This window comes from Camellia sinensis, chromosome 12, assembly GCF_055761805.1.
Source record: "Camellia sinensis isolate YWXY chromosome 12, ASM5576180v1, whole genome shotgun sequence".
Taxonomy (NCBI): Eukaryota; Viridiplantae; Streptophyta; class Magnoliopsida; order Ericales; family Theaceae; genus Camellia; species Camellia sinensis.
This window is the reverse complement of record NC_138972.1, coordinates 30,747,378-30,767,817: the sequence shown is the minus strand read 5'-3', so window position 1 is coordinate 30,767,817 and position 20,440 is coordinate 30,747,378. Positions and strand designations below refer to the sequence as shown.

General features: G+C 35.2%; 1 protein-coding gene across 2 annotated transcripts in view; it reads left to right on the top strand.

Moving 5' to 3' along the window:
- Positions 1-19,581, top strand: part of LOC114281302 (uncharacterized) — a 35,583-nt gene extending 16,002 nt beyond the window's left edge. Inside the window, exons 2-4 of one of the 2 annotated variants that reach the window (XM_082898272.1) lie at positions 2,479-2,662; positions 8,746-8,898; positions 19,287-19,581. In XM_082898272.1, coding sequence (XP_082754398.1) covers positions 2,495-2,662; positions 8,746-8,898; positions 19,287-19,376 — 411 coding nt within the window. In that variant the 5' untranslated portion in view covers positions 2,479-2,494 and the 3' untranslated portion in view covers positions 19,377-19,581. Of the gene's footprint in view, positions 1-2,478; positions 2,663-8,745; positions 8,899-13,674; positions 14,667-19,286 lie in introns of those variants that run through there. The other variant, XM_082898273.1, reaches the window with a different exon arrangement.
- Positions 19,582-20,440: the final 859 nt, after the last annotated feature.

Genomic DNA, 20,440 nt, shown 5'->3' with positions numbered 1-20,440 from the left:
AGCATACATTGTTTTTACCCCCCTCTTTTCTCAGGCTCCTTTCCTCTTTTATAGTCTTTCTCTGGTCCCACTTTCTTGTCATGCTTGTTTTAGGATGGCCCAACATAGTTGTCCAACGGGACCCTTCCTACTACCCTGGACTACTCGGCTTCGACACATGGCATGAATATCTCTTACTCAGCATCCCATGTGGTCTTTAACACCTATTCGGCGACGATCCATAGCCCAATGGGCTTTGGCCTCGTATGGCCCAATTGACTGGTTCACTTCAAAGTTGATTATTTATTTTCGGCTCTCACACATAGATATTAGGTTATCGGATCAAGATATGCAGACATTATATTGACATGTTAAAAAGGCATTAAGTGAGAAGTCCTATTTTATAAAATTGTTTGGGGTTAGGTCCTACTTAAGATATTTTATTCCAATTAGTCTTGTTAGTTTTCTCTTCCCCCCTCTTCCCTCTCTCTCTCTCTCTCTCTCTCTCTCTCTCTCTCTCTCTCTCAATACCCATACATGCAAATAGTACACCTAGTTGAAAGAAAAATTATTAGGTGCTCTAGGTGCATCACATAATGTCATCCATCAATCACCAAACAACATGCCTCTATGCCCCAACACAAAATTGTGAGTCCCACTTCTCCCACTAACACAACTCTCCTATGGTACCACCTGACCATGCCCCAAGAGCACTAATAACTTCTCTTAGTTGCAGACACACTTCAAATGCTGATGTGGCGTTTATTTCTATTGTTTAAAAACTTTTAAACTACATTACTTTCATTATACACATTCATTTTTAATAAAATTTATATCTCTGGAATCTACACAATAAGATCTTTGAAACAAGACCAATTGAATATAAAATTTTGTAAAACTAAAATATTATTATTTTAGCTATAAAGAACTAAGAATTTCTCAATTTGCAAAATTGATAAATTTCTTAGTTTTTCTGAGTTTTAAAATTGTGAAATTTTTCAATTTCACACAGTAATGTTGCATACAGTTGCTTCGTCAAAATATTATTATTATTTTTTATATAACTTTACATTCAATATTGGTCTTGTTTGATAGATCTCCATGAGTAGGTTCTAAAAATATAAATTTTATAAAAAAGCGGATCTGTAATATGAAAATTATGAAATTTTAAAGTTTAAAATACAAAAAAGATATTTCGCCATATCATCAAGCTTTTGCATCAGCACATTTCCGGCTCCTTTCCCTTTTTAATTGAGGGCAAAATCATCTCACAATAAAAACAATTGGGAAAAATGGACTTCTTGGGATAAAAATTTTCACATGAGACTTGTCCTAGCATAACCTCACCAAATAGGACTTATAGGTAATTAATCCTTAAAATTATTATAATAAATCAAAAGGTAATTAGGTACTAGTATGAGTCAAATGTCTCTTAACCAAAATTTTTTGCCCTAATTTTTAGGGTGCATTGTCTATGATATAAAGTTGTAGGTCCTAGCCAAGATAAACTAAATTTCATTGGATCAGTTAATTTTACAAACAAACATTTGGTTTGTCGTGTTAAAAACCATGCATTACGTACCAAATGCCTAATGCTAAACTTAATTTTCATGTAATTATTCTAAATGCATATAAAAAAAAATGTAACTTAAAATAGTTATTCTCCTGCATTTAATCTGCGAAAAAGTTTTTTATTATATATATATATATATATTATATACCTTTTTGCTATCAATTAAAATTTAAGAAACAATAATTGTGATCATAAATAATTTACATATAATGTAATATTTCAAATATATACATACAGTAATAAAATAATTGTCCGTAATTATTTCTTTCAAAAATATTTTCTTATTTCATGCATTGCATGAGTTCATTGCTAGTTTTACATATTGGAAAATAATGACAAACAAATCCTAACATCTATTTTAGAAAGCTCTATCATAAAAAACTTTAGAAATTGTGGGATTGAGAATTCCGAAAATTTAAAAATTCTAAAGAAATAGATGTTAATCTGTGCAAATTCACATTATTTTTATTTTATCATTAGATCCCAAAGATTAGGTGTGTACCTAATCTTTCCCCTGCCAAACACATTAATGTGTATTATTTGAGCATTGTTTTAAACTTGCATTGTGTTTCATGATTGTCTCAAAGATGGATAAGTGCCTCAGTGTCCCCCTAACAATTTGAAGAATGTCCATTTCTAAAAAATTAATGAGGGATGTTCCAATGCATGTCCAATGTGTTGGACCAAAAAGTATCCAATGAATGTGTCCAATATATGTCCAACACACAGAACCTCCAAATGTTTGTGTTTTTAGGTATTTACAATACAACCCAAGTCAAATGAGGGCATGCAACATTTAATGTTGGGATGGTCTTGCTCATTTGCATCTAAACTTGGACAAAACTTGAACTGGCTGCTATCTTCAATTTTTATTTTATTAATTTATTTTTCCAAAGTCTATTAATTCCTTGATCAAAATTTTGCAGTGGAATTCTTTCTGCAATGGCATCCAGTACAGTGGTTCAGCAGGGGGACGATATGTTGAGGGACACTAGTGTAGAGAAAATTATTCTTGTTGGGGCTTCTGGAGTTGGGAAAACATGGACAGCTTATAGCGATCCCGGTTTTCCCTTTCTGTATCTGTTGTTTTCCGGACTTTGGTTCCGTGAGGTTGGTGGTTCTATACCTTGCTGTCATCCTTTAATTCCACTTGATTGAGTTTTAGGCTGTATTGGGCAGAGTTGTTACAAGTTGGTTGGACTTTGGTTTCAATTCCTTGTTGCCCAGTTTTTAGGAGGTCTGCTCAAGCGGGTCTTCTTGCACTCGAGCAGAGATTGCACACTCCCAGTATTTTGGTGCTCTGCGAAACTTCTGCAAGCATGTTTTTCACGCTGGAGCAGGTTTCTTTACGCTCAAGCGGTCGCGCTCGAGCGGGTACTCTGGAGCTCGAGCGGGTAGTACATTTTTGGTGTGAGTTCTGGGAGGGGAAAATCTACGCTCGAGCGGACTGGTTTTCGCGCTTGATCAGATGTACTTTATTCTTGTGTCTTGGTGCTTGAGCGGACCTAGTTTTTGTTCTTGACCCTCGAGCGTTGTGTTTTCCGCTCGAGCAGGAATGTCGTATATCAGTTGGCTGTAGGGCATTTTTTAAATCACTTTCTCTCATTCTCTCTCTCTCTTACTTTTCCGAAAAAGCCATTAGAGAGCACCTCACTCTAAAACTCAAACTTCTCTCTAAGTATTGATCTAGTAGGAGTTGTTTCCTCACCTTTGGCCTTTATAAAAGTTGGGTTGATCGTCGAGGGCTACATTTTGATCCGAGAAACTTGTGATTTGGAACAACTTCGTTTTCGTCATCTTCTTCGTTGGGTGTCATCTTTTGAGGTAGGGATTCCTACTCACTACTATGCGTTTTAACCTAGATTTTTGGGCATTTTGTTAAATGGTTAATTTTGGAAAGTTAGGGTTTGAAAATGTTGAAAAGGGGTTTTGCTATCTTGATTCTAAAATGTGTATCTTGGGTTTCAAAATAATTAAATTGTTGTTGGTTGTTGATATATAGACCATTGGGTCAATATTGGGAAATGGCGTAGAAAACCCTAATTGGTTGTATAAATTAATTGGTATAATTAATTTGCAAAAATTGTGATTATATGGAATTGAATTGGGAATAATGAAATTGGCTCATTATATAGTAGAATAGTGGAGTTGGATTTATTAATCGCTCACTTTTGAAAACATTGATATTTTATCTGTTGGAGCTTTTATTATCTGTTTAGAAATAATTGCTTGGGCTACCGGTGGAGGGTAGTTTTGAGTGTAGTAGACAATGCATGATGAGTAGGCAAACTAAAACTAATCAATTGGATATGTCATAGAGTATGACGGTTGATAGAATACATTAACGTTATGTATATGTGTATATACGTTGTGTGTGTGGGAGGAGATAGGGGATGTACTCCACGGTTTAGGGGAAGATAGGGGATGGACCTCTAAACCGGATGTTGTTTGGGAGGAGATAGGGGATGGACTCCACTGATACAGCTCATATGCTTGTCAGTTAACGTATTGATACAGCTCATATGCTTATCTTTGGAAGTACTGATATAGCTAATATGCATATCTGTTGAAATGTGGATACAACTTGTATGCTTATCTGTTGAGATGTTGATACAACTAGTATGTTTATCTATTGTAAAATGGGAAATGTTTAATATGAGTCACTGTCTCGTATAAGTGGTTGGCTAGGTTCTGAGCCGTTGATGTAAATTGTGAAATTGATAAGAAATGGAAACTGAAATGAAACATGAATATAGTGGTCATGAAATGGAAATGGGTTATGAATTGATTTATGGAAATTGAACATTTATCAATTGCTTATGTCTTAGTTATTGCTCATACTGTGTTTAGCATATTTCTACTGGACGTTGGCTCACCCTACATGGGACATTATTTTCAGGTACAGGTAGTATGCCACCTCCAAGGACATAGCTTAGATGATGATGAGAGTTGAAGACTCTTTTTGTTTATTTTGTTTGTATTACATGTATATCAAGCCAAGGGCTTATTTTGTATAGAGTTAGCACTCATCTTTTGTGTAACCAGGTGTTGACTTGGAAAGCTGTAAGCACATAGGGAATTTGTTTTTATTGTTAACATGTAATACTGTTGTAAGAATTACTCTGATGAATAGAAATGGTTGGTTTCTTTTATATCAATGCATGTCTATAGTGATGGATTTTATGTATTATTTTGAGGGCGTTACACAGCTAAATAGTTAAGTAAGCATGCAATTAAAGAGGGTTTATTTGAGATTGTTCTCTGGGTATTCTGCAACAGAGAATATCATGGGACAGCTCTTAGTGAGAGTATTGCTCGTCAATTGTCTCTTCTTCCCATTGTTGACGAGTGGGAAGCTGAGGATAGAAATAAGGGGAAAGAGGAGGAGGAGAACCATGTAGACTTGCAAATGATGATAGCTAAATCCCTTGAGAAGAAGAAGGTTCTTTTAATTTTGGATGATGAGGGAAACAAAATGAAGGAAGGACAGATAATGCCCAAATTGGAACTTCTGCTGAATCTTCCCAGTGTAAGTTCATACAAGGTTCTAATCACTAGCACAAATGCTCCCATGGGATCCAAAGAGGAGATTCTGGTGAAGCCCTTGTTTGTGGAAGAGTCATTGTCCTTATTTCGAGATAGGGTTGGGAGAAGAGTTTATGAAGATCCAGTCATTCAAGGTTTAGCTGAAACTTTCATAGAAGAGACAAAATATTTTCCTGCTGCAATTATGTTGATGGCAAAAACCTTCGGTTATTTTGTTCAATGTGATTCTGGAACACAGATGCTTAAGAGTGCTTTGAAGGAAGCATCTGAATCTGATGGTGAAAACTATAATTTAGCATGGCTACTACGTAGTGGGTATGACATGTTGCCAAGGAGTGTTTTAATTGACTGTTGTCGGCATGGTAGTCACTTCTTTCGCGACCGTGGAAGCATTCATTACAGTGAGTTGATAGCTTACTGGATATTGGAAGGATACCTTGGGCATGTTGATTGTATGGAGAAGGCATATGAAAAGGACCATTCTGTTTTCATGGAGCTTGTGGATTGCCAATTGCTGAAAAAATTGGATAGTGGTTATGTTATCATGGATAGTGACCGAGCAATCATAAATTTGGATGAGTTTGATCGCTATGGATTCGGGGGGACCACCAGTCTTGGCTTGGCTGATTTGTATGAGGATTGCAAGTGGGAAGGCTTTGGGAGAATCAATCAAGCAGATGGCATGATAAAATCAATTTGTTCAACTAAAACGCTTTTCCTTAATGGAAATCGTTGTCTGGAAATCCTTGATAGTCTCTCTGGGTTGGAGAAACTCCAAGTTCTTGCCCTTTTCAACCTGACTTCCAAATCATTGACACAACTCTTGTCTGAAATGCGCCAACTCATTGTGCTTGTTCTCAGAGGTTGTGATTTTTGGTGGAGATGGACCACAAGTTTGAACTTACGAGATTGACTGTTCTTGAGATATCTAATGCTAGCTCCTTGAAAAGAATTCCAGATGATTTTTTTGCACATATGCTCCAGCTTCAAAGCTTGCATATATCTGAATTGAAGGTTGATCCTTTACCTTCATCTCTTTACAACCTTAAAGAATTACGCTGGCTCATTCTTAGAGGGTGTTCTTCCTTTAAAACAGTACACAGTTTGAAAATTTTCAAAAATCTCATGGTGCTTGATGTTTCAGGTGCTACATCTTTGACAAATTTTATCGACAAAACCTTTCGACACACTCCAAAACTTCAGACGCTTAATCTTTCATATACCTCTATTAACAGGATACCAAAACTTCAAAATCTTGGACAACTTACTCATCTCTCACTACGTGGCTGTATTGCTTTGACAGAGATAAAAGATACATCTTTTGAGCAGATGTCTTGCCTTCAACATCTTGACCTCTCTGACAGTGGGATAATATGCCTGCCAGAACTTTCAAATCTGAGTAACCTGTCTGTGCTCTCTCTTAAAAGATGTACTAACTTGAAAGCACTTCCACCTCTAGAAACTCTATCAAATCTTGAGGAGCTAAATTTATGTGGTGTTAGTTCTTTGAAGGAAACTGGGGCTGGTTTTTTGGTGCACATGAGCCGCCTTCAGATTCTTGACCTCTCTGAAACCCAGATTGAACAGTTACCATCCATGTCAAACCTCAAAAGCCTTCGTCAGCTATCTATAAGAGGTTGTCAGCATTTACAAACAGTGCCAAATCTGGAAGTGCTCATGAGCCTTGAGGTTCTGGATCTTTCTGGCACAGCAGTCACTCATATACCATCCCTTGAGAATTTTAGCAACCTCAGGCAGCTCCTCATTAGGGGTTGTTCAAACTTGAAAGGGTTCATGCATGTGGAAATGATTGATCTGTTGGGGACCACTGTTAAAGAGCTTCCCTATGGAATCTCAAAGTTGACTCATCTCGAGTGCCTTGATCTGCCACACACGGAAAAAATAGAAGGAGCTGAGAGCAGAAATATGAAGTCCCTGCCAGAAGTGGAGGATCCTTATCAGTGGAGTATGTCCAGTTTTGACAATCCTCACATTGCTATAAGTGGTATTCAGTTTCTTCAAATTTTAAAGAAAAACCCCTCTTCACTGGAGACACGATTTCATTTATGTGTCTATCCTACCAAGGAGAAAAATAAGAATGGGGATACATATTCTTATAGAAATGACCATATTTTCGGAGATATCCTCTTCTGGACTGCAGAATTTGACCGTTTTAAAGAGCAACGATCATTGGAGATACATGGATTTGATCTTTTCCCCAGTGGTGTAGGGGATGTGCTCTGCAATGCTGACTGTGTGCTTTTTATCAATAACACATTCAACAAATGGTTTTCTGATATTGGTGTTTCCAGCCTTCAGGCAATCAAAGGCTGTTGGATTGAAAGATGCACAAAAATGGAGGGTGTTTTTCAAGCAGGAAAGGAAGATGATATCGCTGAACTGGGGTTAGAAATTTTAGGGATTTCAAATGCCAAAAATTTGAGTAGTATACACAGTGGGAATGTGCATTGTCGGAGCTTTCAAAAGCTTAAATGTCTATATCTTGACTGTTGTCCTAAGCTTTCAATTGTTTTCTCGTCATCCCAGCTGCTAGAAAACCTCGAAGTTCTTCAAGTCAGATTTTGTGATAAATTGGAGACAGTATTTGAACAATCATCTCCAGAGCCCAAATTGCAAAATCTAGAGACATTATATCTGTGGGAATTACCAGAACTAACGAACATTGGATGCAGATTGCCCTCTCCACAGGCTTTAATTTGTGCAGATTACTAGAACTAACGAACTAACGAACATTGGATGCATTATAGATTCATTGCGTGTAGCTGCACGCACTGAATCTGCACAAATTGCAAAAATTGGAGGAAATTGGGTTTAGAAAAACTGTTGTCACAGGATGCCTAAATTCCCTAGTGGCTTGAATATCAAGCTCTCCTCCCGTTAGCTATATCAGAAGAATTTGACATGGAATGAAACATTAGGGGTATTGGGCAATCGTAATTGAACAAAATATAAATTCATGGAGATGCTGAGCAATTGTTGCCTTTTGCACTCCCAATCTGACTTCAGGTTATTATTTTTAATATTACTCTTCGTAATCATTTTGATTTCACTTACAAGTACGTCCACATCCTGCTGAAAGGTGTTTTTTTTTTTTCTTTTTATTTTTTTTTTGTTTGTTCTTACCAACCTAAATTCTAGTATGAGCTTCATGATGCCTTTTATTAATCTGGAACAAGAAGCTGATCATTTTTCATCACAATCAGGGACATTATATATATATTTAGATGCCTTTTTTTTTTTGGTTTCTTTTTTAAAATCTTTTCTTGGTTTGACTTTCTGCTGTAATTACATATGCGTCTAAATCAAAGGTTTGTTTTCTGGATTTGTTGATACTTCAGCTTCCATCTGGAAGAAGGCTGCCAATAAATCATGGATGTAGAGGCACAAGAATAATGTCTATGGTGTTCATGAATGTTTTGGTGGTTGACCTCTTGGATGACAAATAATGTGGGGCACGAATGGATACCTATGTCAGTGCTGCCTTATGAAAAACTTTATCCAAGTCAGGATGAACATCTGAAACCTTTCCCAACTTCTAGGGCCTAGTACAGTTAGTTGTCTGTCGTCATATACTTCTGAACAACTGAAACTGTTGTTAATATTCATTTCTCATTTTAATTTTGCAGGATCATGTATTCATTCTAGCTGCTACTGCACTTCTCAATTGCATTGTATTGAAAAGAAGTTGCTTTTTATTCCTGGGAGCTGCTTTCACCATCTCAGCTGGAGAATTAATGGGATTTTACCAGACAGGGATTAGGAGGAAGTTTAACTTTGAGGTGAACATCTTTGTCTCCGGTTGCGTGTGATTCTACATTAGCTGACTGCTATTTTTACATGCCACCTTTGTTTAATATATTGTTTTCCTACTCTTGTTTCACTTTGTATTGTCATCTTTTGGCTCGTGTTTTATGCCATATATGCATGCACTGTAAGTACATTTCTGGGTAGGTTTGCATTTTTTCTGGAGAAAAAGTGAACGTGTTGTATTTGGGCGCCTTGGGTTAATAATCGCTTATTTGCCTTACTTCACCTCAATAAGCAATAGACTAGACCATCCATGTCCTTTCCCATTTCTACATTTTTCTACACCTGCAAGTTTACCCCATTGAATAAGGGAGATGGAAAATACATCGAAAGCATCTCTCTACACCAACTGTACATGAATTTCTTTCGTAAGGCGGAAGGATCTCAATGCATCTGGTGGGTGTAAAAACAAATTGTGCGAGTCTACTTAGAAGTTCCCTTTGAATAACTGTCATCTGCAGTTGCCTGTTTACATGAATGTCGTGTTATCTAGAATTCAGGGATCCTCAGAAAGCAATGCTTGACTGAAGTGTTATGCATCCTCTAGAAATTGAATTAGGGGAATCATGTTTTTCATTGTATTTGAGAGGACTTTATGGTGCTCATAGTGTTTAAATGTGCCAATAATTCAGGATTTCAAGTAATGGCCTTGCAGTTTCTTTTTTGTATCATTGTGTTGAATGTATCATTGACTCTATTTTATATACTTATCAAACAACATACTCCTTATGCCTACTTTTGTTCTATGAGTCTGACAGCTTTGTTGGGCAAAAGAACTTCAAAAATAAAAATAAGAAAAGTAACCCCAAGGAGTAGGCCTAATGGCAAGGTCTTGGGGGTGTGCTCCCTCCAAGGTTCAAGGATCAAAACCTCTTAGGTGTTAGCAATTCTTTGGGGCCATCGGACTGAGGAAAAACCTTTGAATTAAATGTGGTGCACTTGCGGGAAACTCATTGTTGAGGGCCTGTGCACCCCTGGGGATTAGTTGGGCTTTGATCTGGACACCCCAGTGCCAATAAAATAAATAAATAAGTAATAAAAAGTAAAACAAAGCAAAGATGTCAATGTTGGTTGTTGGCCTCCCATTCTTTCAGAAATTCAGGGTCGTCTTGTAGAATGCTCACTCCAATGCGTTATCTTGATTTTGCATTGGGGAAAATAAAATCGAAAAAGAAAGTCTTTATGCATACTACATTCTTCCTCATTTGTTCCACTCTTTCTTTCTTGCCCAAAGTCAGGATTGATTTATGATTTTTCTTATCATTTTAACCCTCTTTCTCTATCAGGCTTGACCTTTTCTTTTCATAATAAGCCAAACAATAAAATGTCCTATTAAAAAATGGTGTTTTTTATGGCAAAAACAGAAATCAAGAAATAATAAACAGGAAATAAACACACAATGTCATGCCCCATTTTTTTTTTACTCGGAGTCATTACCAAATTCTTTAACTTAATTCAATTTCAGAGATAACATGCGGAAATAAACTCATACATTCAATCCGTAGAAGTGATTAACAATACTCTCATTCGTATGCAAAGTAAATATTACATGAACTAACTTAATAAATTGCCCTTGGGCTTACATCATTAAAAGTACAAGAAGAAGGGTGTAACCCTTTACAACAATGGCATTCCGCCAACATAACTGAGGCCCCGTGGCCAACAAATAAGAAGATCCAAATCTTGTAGCACACCCTGCTAAACACCTGAAAAAGATTCAACAACGTGGGATGAACATATAGTCCAGTAGGGAACTCAACATGCTCCTTAACAATAACAACATTACAGATAGCTATGATCATGAACACCCATTCTCATACTAGAATAATAATGTGACAGTTTATACAAAATATATATATGAATATATATATAAACTTTTCTTGAAAACAATCATTTAATTCACCGCTATAAGCGATTTATCCTTCCTTTTTCCTTCCATTAACCCTCGTTCCCAATCTTTTATAACATTAACAACTACTTAGAAAAATAGATTCACTAAGCCCATTACTCTTCCATTTGCCACACATACAACAGATGTGCCTTTTCAAAACATATTTGGCATTTCAATACAATTCCAATTATATCATAATTATCCATGCACACCTCTATAAAAAAGATAACAACTCAACTACATACATAAAATCAATCAATGAGTCAACTCGTCCCTCCAACACTGTAACAAATACAATCCACAATGTTTCCAGATACACTAAAACAATAACAAAACAACACTGCACTACTAGCTATATGCGTAGTAAGCCAAAGATACACTTCTCACCACAATCTACCAGTTTACCAGGCGCTAGCTGGAAGGGTATGGTACCTTAGATTATCAGCGCGTCAGTTCTCCAGGCGCTAGCTGGAAGGGTATGATACATCTGATTATAAGCGCTGAACACATAAGTGTGTGGAGTCCATCCCCTATCTTCTCACACACACTGGAGTACAACCCCTCTCTTCTCCCCAACCGGTATACAAATATAATGTAATTCAGCATTTCATTACATATGATGTTCAATCAACAATGGTGTATTACATACACGGCAATTCAACACAACCACGTCATCCTCCACCGATGACCAAGGACAAAACCTCTAGATGCAAATATATAGTACACCTATTAAAGACTCAATTACTATGAGACCACAAACCCGACAACAACATTAACATGGTAGTTCAAGATACAATTCCACACATGTGTGTGTTCAACACTCATGAAACAATAATCCAATTTTCATACGTATTTCAAAACACTTTTCCCATTTCACAAAACAAGTTCCACTTCCCTCTTTGTTTTAACAAAACCAACTCCGTCTCTTTAGTTGTCACAAAACCAAACCCATCCCTTTTGTTTTACAAAAATCGATTTCTACCAATAAGGAAGCCATAACTCACATTAGTACACTACATACATTTCAAACCCATTCCAAAGCCAAAGTTAACCCCTTAGGCATTAACACCTTCACCCACGCACATCAACAATAGAGAGTTACAATTTAGGTTCATTATTCTCCATTTTAATTTATCAATCAAAATATGATTTAGGCCTTTTTCCTTTATCAACTACAACATGCTAATTTACACTCCAATTAGCCCAAAACAACCCTCAATGATAACATAACCATTTTCATATACACAACCCTAGGTTCCTTCTCATGATTTCAAACAAATCCAACATGGATATGATTTTTATGCAATACAAAATTACCACATGTCTATCTATAGACGAGGTATTGAAAAAGAACAAGGAGAATCCCTACCTCAAATGGAGAACTCAAATGGAGAAGATGAGCAAAACTCGGAAGTGCTCCAAATCCCAAATTTCTTGGATCACAACGAAGCCCTCGACGATCCACACACTTTTTACAAAGGCCCAAGGTGAGGAAAACACTCTAGCTAGATCAATCCTAAGAGAGAAGTTAGGTTTTAGAGTGAGGTGCTCTCCAATAGAAGTTTTGAAAAAGTAAGAGAGAGAAAGGAAATCAAAAAGTGAACAAAAAAGTGATTTCACGGACTGATGTAATAACAGGTCCGCTCGAGCGTACAACACCCCGCTCGAGCGTCAGACACAGGTTCACGCTCGAGCGTCCAAAGATCCGCTCGAGCGCCGGATGCACTCACCCAGAATTTTCTGCAGACGTCCAAAATGCTGAGGGAAGGAAATTCACGCTCGAGCGTCCAAATTGCCGCTCGAGCGGAAAGGCAACAACAAATGCCCGCTCGAGCGTCAAATCTCCGCTCGAGCAGAGAGACCAAAACCTGGGCAAAAATTCAAAGCTCCAAAACACAACCAACTTATTCGCAACTTGCCCAACACAGCCCAAAACTCTAACACAAAGAGTAAGGGATAGAAATGAGGATAAGACAACAACGAATCTATGGAACTGAGTCCAGATTATAGATATACAACAACAGGGAATACCGAGATCGCTATACACAAGCACACAAACGATTTATGTGGTTTGGCTATAACTTCCATGGGTGAAGAGTGAAGAGTGATGAGTGAGTTTCACTATAAATATAAAGATTACAATGAGCTGGCTCTTTCAACACAACCATCTCTTACATAAGATCTCCAAAAGACCATCAAACCTAAAATCCCAAAATAATCCAATATATACAAGGGTATGAAAAGAATCAAACCGGGACAAAATATCCCAAATACAAATAGTGGACCTAGCAATTATTCGGGTCATGTGGTCCCAATGAGTGATGACATAATCCGGATTGAATTCAAGTCACACCCATAACAATTTTCTTCAATTTGCATTGATGAATCCAAAAAGTTTCATGCATGCTTCGTTTTTCTACGCACACTGCATGCTTATCATCTGATCCATGTTAATGTTGGTATTCCTTCTCATAAATCCAATTCTATGTTACATGTGTAAGAACCAGAATTTCAATTAATTAATTATCTATTTAATTACAATTTAAAATTTAAAATTTATTATTATTTTTTAAGAGGAAAATTATAGTAAAATATAATTTGATCTAATAATTGTAATTTATGTAAATTAATGGAGAGACAAAATAAAATAAAAGAGATTAATTACTTTTGGAAGTCAATCATATGCTTATACAAAAGATAGGATAAAACCCTAAGTCCTCATTATATTATTCTCCATCATTCTGTCATTAACAAAGCTAGAGTGAGAGAGATGACTAAGGTTGGAATCAAATACAGAAACATTAGAAGACATAGATGACAAAAAATCTCTTCACATTATCTGACTTCTTCTTTGCAGCTTGTTTAGTCAAAGCCTCAAATTGTGCCTGACTTCAGAAGAGGCAAAATGATGACCTGCTAAACAAGATTAGGCCATTGCTTATGTTTCACTTCTAGCTCCTGCATAACAAGAAGATCCCATATGGTCATTGTATCAATTCTGCTAGACCCTACATACAGCTGCTCAATTTATCTCTGCATTAAAATGCCAAAACAAATATGTTATTGAGCCACAGACTCTCTTCCATCTGAAAGATTATTTTCTATTGCTTGAATCCAAATAAGGCTCTGGACTTTTGTAGCTTGTGTAGAGGCAGGAGGCCACATACCTATCTACAAGTTCAACCTTGTGTCCAAAGTTGAAATACAATGACACTCAAAACCACCAGGGTTTCAAGTCTCACCGAAGCAAGCAAAGTGGAAATAAGCAAACAAAACTAGCAGAAACTTTTTTATGCCCTCTAGAACAAATAGACAACTGATAGATGTCAACATTAATTGTTTCTTCATCATATTGTGCTATAGAACTCATTGTAACTAAAGAAATTGTTGAATTCAGATATGTTGTAAAAAAACCATTTAAACCTCCTTGGCTTGATATCCCATAGCCAACACATCTAGTGAAATCCCCGTGTAGACACAAATTTTGAAGTGTAAAGGGTGTGTTTGGTTTGGTTTGGTTTGGTTTTGGGAGATAAATTTTCAAAAAAAAATTTGGGAAAAAAGTTTAGAAATTTTTTTGGTTGTATATTTTGAAAATAGTTTTGGAGTGTGGGAGTTTGGGATGATTTGATATTTTGTTGTAGTTGAGTAAATATGTATGAGAGAAAAAGTGATTGAGAAGGAGAGAGGAGAGAGAAAAAATGATTGATTAGAAAGTGATTTTGGAAATTTTTTTTTCGAAAATCACTAAACCAAATAAAATTTTAGAAAATTTTCTCCAAAATTTGTTTCTCAAAAACAAATTGAACAAAACCAAAGTGTTTCAACACATTTCAAAACTCATGTTACAAATGCCCACTATCAAGTTTTTTGGACTAAATAGTGTTTATTATTTGAATAGGAGGTTCTTATTTCCGATCTGTATTCCAGATCGTTAATTACATATTTTATTTAAATGAAACCTCCGATTAATGAAGAACAAAATAAATAATAGAAGACAATTTAAGAAAAATAAATATTTTATTGAAATTGTTATGGGTTTTGAACCCTTGAATACAAAGTACAATTCTTGGGCTTGGAACTCTTTACCTATTCATCTCCAATCTGCGTTTGTAGCGTAGGCTATTGAGTTTTCTAGATTTCTTTTCTTCTTTCTTGTAACGACTTCTTTAGCTCTTGATTTTTTTTCTCTCTCCCTGATCTTCTTCCTTCTGATTTTCTTATCCCTTCTCTTGTGTGAAGGTCTTCATATTTATAGAGGGTCATCTAAGTGATAAGAGTGCCTCATCCTCAATTTGAATTTCAAATTGAATGATAGCGCCATTTGAATTTTGAATTAAGTGATAATGTCATTTGAATTTAGGCATAATCACATTCGATTAATTGTATATTTGATTAATTGTATTGATTATTTGTATTTCATCCTGTATGGTGTCCTTGCTGTAAACTCTACAGGTGTCATCTTTCGTAGGCTCCACGTGTCATTTGTGTATTTTAAACTACGTCTTGAGACACGACGTCGTTTTATTTATGCACTTCAACGGATCATATTGATCTTTTTAGGAAGTGATTACCTACAACATTCCTATCACATACGTGTCATTGATTGATTGACCGTATTTGAAACTTTAACATAAACTTGGTTGAAATTTATGTGCCAACACCTTGAAATCTGAATTTTTTCGTTTTCTTTAATTCCCAATTCAATGATGCTTGAACATTTGTCATTTTTCATTGATGAACTGTCAGATTTAGGAATCTTCTATTTAGGTACAATCTCTAAATGGAAGAGATAGTGAGTTTTCATACCCAGATATGGAACATCTACTTTTAATTTCCCCAATTCTACTACCACCACCACATTCTTCTCATTTGTATACGACCCATCATCTAAACTGTTGTGGCTGTTGTTGTTAGAAATCCGCCCATCCAAAGACTTGTCCATCATAAGATTCTTCCTCATACCCAGCATACTTGATACAATGATTCTTTCTGTCATAATCTTTGTAGGCTTCAATGCATCATCAATTTGGATAATAATTCCCTTGTTTTTAGCTCTCTTTTGAATCGTCACTTTTTTATAATCACTATCTTCATCATTCCTACTTAAAACACCGTCTTCTAATTCCTTTGCTTCATTGCAATGCATATTTGGATCCACATTGAAAATCAAGAACTGTCTAAGAATTAAGTATTTGATTACCAGCACTTCCATCAAAAATCAATTCTTACTATGAGATTTGATCTCAGAATTGGTGCTCCAATTGCTCATCTTTTGTAGTAAGGCTAAACCAATGGTTTGATCCATGGTATAGGGCTGGAACCTTTGCACACCAGCCTTGATTTCATATGTAAGTCCATTAATGAAGCACTTTATTAAGAATTCTTCAGGCACATTCTGGGTTGTGTCAACTATTTCTGGATTGAAGGACTTGAATGTCCTTGTCCTTTTATTCCTTCTTGGGTCATCTAATTCCTACGTGATCATTATCGCTAACAACTTCATCAGTTTGCTTCACGGAACTTGGATCCTCTACGTGGGTACGATAAGGAAATACGTCTTCAAAGAAAGACGCATTTCTTGACTTCATGATGGTATTCTTGTGTATATTTGAAATATCAAAATTGTGCACAAGAAACCGATATGCACTCCTGTTCTGTGTATAACCAATGAATATACAATCCATGGATTTCGGGCCTATCCTAACCTGCTTGGTTGTAACTGCCATTTTTGCAAGACACCCCCACATTCGTAAGAATTTATATGAAGGCTTGGGGCATTTCAATAATTCATATGGGGTCTCATTAAATAATTATATTACTCTATGCCAAACCTATGAATCAGTTGACCAATTTATTTGTTAAATCTATAGATTTTGTTTGTGTAATTTTAGTTGATCGCATATTAGACTTATATTACAATTTTATGAATATACAAATTATAGCTTGTCTAGTTTTTTTAAGGCTAAAACTTTGTCTAATCAAGTATAAAATTATAACTTATCTTATGTCATAACTCTCACATAAAAAAGGAATTAGGATTGGCTTGTGAATGTATAATTGGTCTAGACGTTAACAATGACTTAGAAATTAGTTGACTCAACCTTTACGCCAATTTAATTATAGCCTAATCATTAAATAATTATATTACTCTATGCCAAACCTATGAATCACTTGACCAATTTATTTGTTAAATCGATAAATAGATATCTGTTAATATTTTGATAATCAAAATTAGAATTATGTACATATTTATTTAAAAATTTAAATTGGGTTTAAAGATTTATGTTAAAACTATTAAATGAACAATTAATTATATTTATGTATGAAAAAACTATATAAGATCAGGATTTTATTCAAGTTTTATGTTCAAATTCAAGGAATGAGAAAATTTTAAATATATATTAGTGTGTCTATTAAATCTAAAAACCAACTAACTAACGTAATTTAATATCTACACAAATAGTAAATTATTATATACATTATGAAATTATTAGGTTTATTTAATTTGCCCATGACAATCATCAAAATTTATTTCTTGGATTTTTTTTTTACAAACACATGGAGTTCTGTTTGCCACAAAATTGGATAACATTGGAGGTTATTGATGCAGGCATGTGCATCACTCAGGCATATGAGATCTTTGATCCTTGAACTTTGCAGCCATGTTGGGCACCTTCTTGCCAAGTTGTGCACCTTAGGCAACACATAACAACCTTGTTTCATGTCTTGTATAACCTAAGCTGAGGTGTGCTACACCTAGGGCAAGTATTACCCCTCCTAGCCGAGGTCAAGGAGACCTTACCTGTCCGAAGCCTATGTTTTGATCCAGGATCCTTGCCTTCTCAGAAGTACCCATGCCACCTTATTTGTTGTATATACTTTGACCTACTATTGTCCTTTCATTCTGATACCTTTTGAGGAGACATGACCAGATGATGCCACGTGTCCCAGTAGTGGGTTTAAGTTAGTCAGCTGTTGGAAACCCATATCTTTTGTCATTTCTTTGTCTTGAAGAGTGAGAAGTTCTAGGAAGAAGAAGAGGAATTTCTAGGAGGAAGTTAGATTTTTCAAGCTTGATCCTTAGACTTTGAACCATTTGGTTTGTGTTTTGAGGTTAGATTTTTGATCTACTTTTGTTGTTCTTTTTGTTTATCTAATCACATTGTATGATCTAGCATGATTCATGAGCTATGCATTGATTTAAAGTTTTGCTTTAGAGAAAGAAAGTGATGTTCTTGTGTTCTTGAAGAAAAATTTTGTTTTGATCTAAAAGTTTGTATCAAGTTCTATGTTTTTATATTTGTTTTCATGAAATTTTCAAGTATGGGTACCAAGTCCATATTTTTGAAGTCAAATCATGAAATCTCTAGTTTTTAATAAGAAGTTATGATTTTAGTATTCATGTTCTTCATGTTCATGTTCTTCAAGAGAAATCCAGATTTTCAGATTTCATTATTCCCTAAGTGTAGTCACCGAGACCCACTCTTGTCCAACGTTTACACCTAGGACAGGCATTGCATTTCACCTAGGCCTACCTAGCATGATCACTTGCACCTTGGTATACCTTGCATGACACCTAGGCCGACTGCAGCACATCTTTGCCGACTATCTTGTAATATCCCAGGCAAGAAGCCCACAACTCAGCCAAGGAGACCACACCTCGGCCATGATCTCTTAAGTTCACCCAGCTAGGACATTTCGGTCTAGTTCATCTTTGTGCATCCATTCATTGACCTGGTTTGTACTCGGCATGCTTTTCCAACAAGAAAAAAATATTGATTTAACTCTTAGCACATGTTTTGCTCTGTTTTGACTTAGTTTCGGGAAGAAATGCCGAGATATATTTTTCTCATTTGAAACTTGTTTTGAGAGTGTATTGCATAACCATCTTTGAGCATCTCTTCTTATCTTCTTGAAGTGCATTTAATGAGATTTGCCATGTGTTTGCAAGTCTTAGATCTTTGTCTTAATCCCCACGTTCGAGGAGCCATTGTAAGTGGTATTTTTAATAAAGTTATGTCATAATATTTTGATAAAAGCTTTACGTTGTTTTGGAAAGTATTTGATAAAGCATGAATGATTATCCTTTAGTTTTTGTATCAAGTATTATGTTGGTTTTGATGACATTCTTGAGAAGTCCTTGTATGCTAGGAGACTTTAAAATAACTAGTACATTTGTTTGAGATATCTCCTTTGCCACCAATAGGTGGGCTTGTCGAATCGATTCTGGATTGGTTATTCATTTGTTTTGTCAATAAATGTTCATCCTTTGTATTACATAGATGTTTGTAAACATCATTGGAAATTTTGAAAGCCTTTAATTGAGAACTTGGTTCATCCTTTGATTTGTTACAAGTTATGATATTTATTGTTTTGATAAAATCTTGGATATCATTCATTCAAAACTTTGTTACTTATATTATTCACTAAGTTTTCAGCTCACCTCTCTCCCTTATATATATGTAGGTAATGAACAAGAAGACGATGTCGTCTAAGACTTTGTTGGAAGATGTTTTGTTTCATGTTTTGTATCATTTTGAAAATTATGCTTCTTAGCTTTGTAGATCATTTACTTTTGTATGTTTTGGCTTGAGAAGCCTTTTGATTAAGATGTAATATCAAGTTTATTTTATTTGTGTCCAAGTTGTAAGACCATATTAATATGAATGTCATTTCATTTAATTTATGTATAGCTCTTATGGGCTAGTTAGATTTAAATTTATTACTTCCGCACATTTATGTTCCATATTTTTACTCTGTATGTGTGAATCTTTGTAAGTTGGCTTTCGGTAATCTTAGATTATTAGTCATCATGACATCATTTTGTTGGGAGCGAGTTAGATTTAAATTTATTACTTCCACACATTTATGTTCCATATTTTTACGCTGTATGTGTAAATCTTTGTAAGTTGTCTTTCGGTAATCTAAGATTATTAGTCATCATGACATCATTTTGTTGGGAGCGGAATGGGGTCGTGATAGAAAGCATATTCACGTAAAGTTATCCATGTTCCAAAAGGAAATAAATACAGCCTTGTGCAAATTTTTATAAAATTAATTGGAATGGAAACTATTCTTTATACACTTATTGTAATAAGCTTAATGTTAAAATAATGAAGTGATAAAATAATCATAAGAAATAAAAGATTACTTGCTCACATTTATGATGTTTGATAATCTTGAATTGATTGGCTACTTAGATTCATACTTTGGAGGATGCGTTGATAGTAGAAAATTCACTTTAACTATTTGTTCTTATTAAGTGAAGAAGAAATATCATTAAAAGTGTGAAACGAATAATAAAAAAGTATCTCCTATGAAAATTGAATTTGTATTGTGCTTTGAGACCACAATTCATTATTGCGAAACTTAGTCTTAGGATTTGGAATTGTCAACTTTCTTATCAAGTTGTTGAGAATTTATTGTGATTATTTCACAATTATTTTATTTTCTCATAATGACAAATATTCTAATTATGTTAAACACATAGAATTGAAAATATTTTGTTGTTAACAAAAAGCTTCAGAAACAGAAGTGTCAATAAAATATGTAAGTACACAACTTTTAAGTACAAATCAATTGATGAAAGGATTATTGTTAAAGACAATTAAGAAACTGCC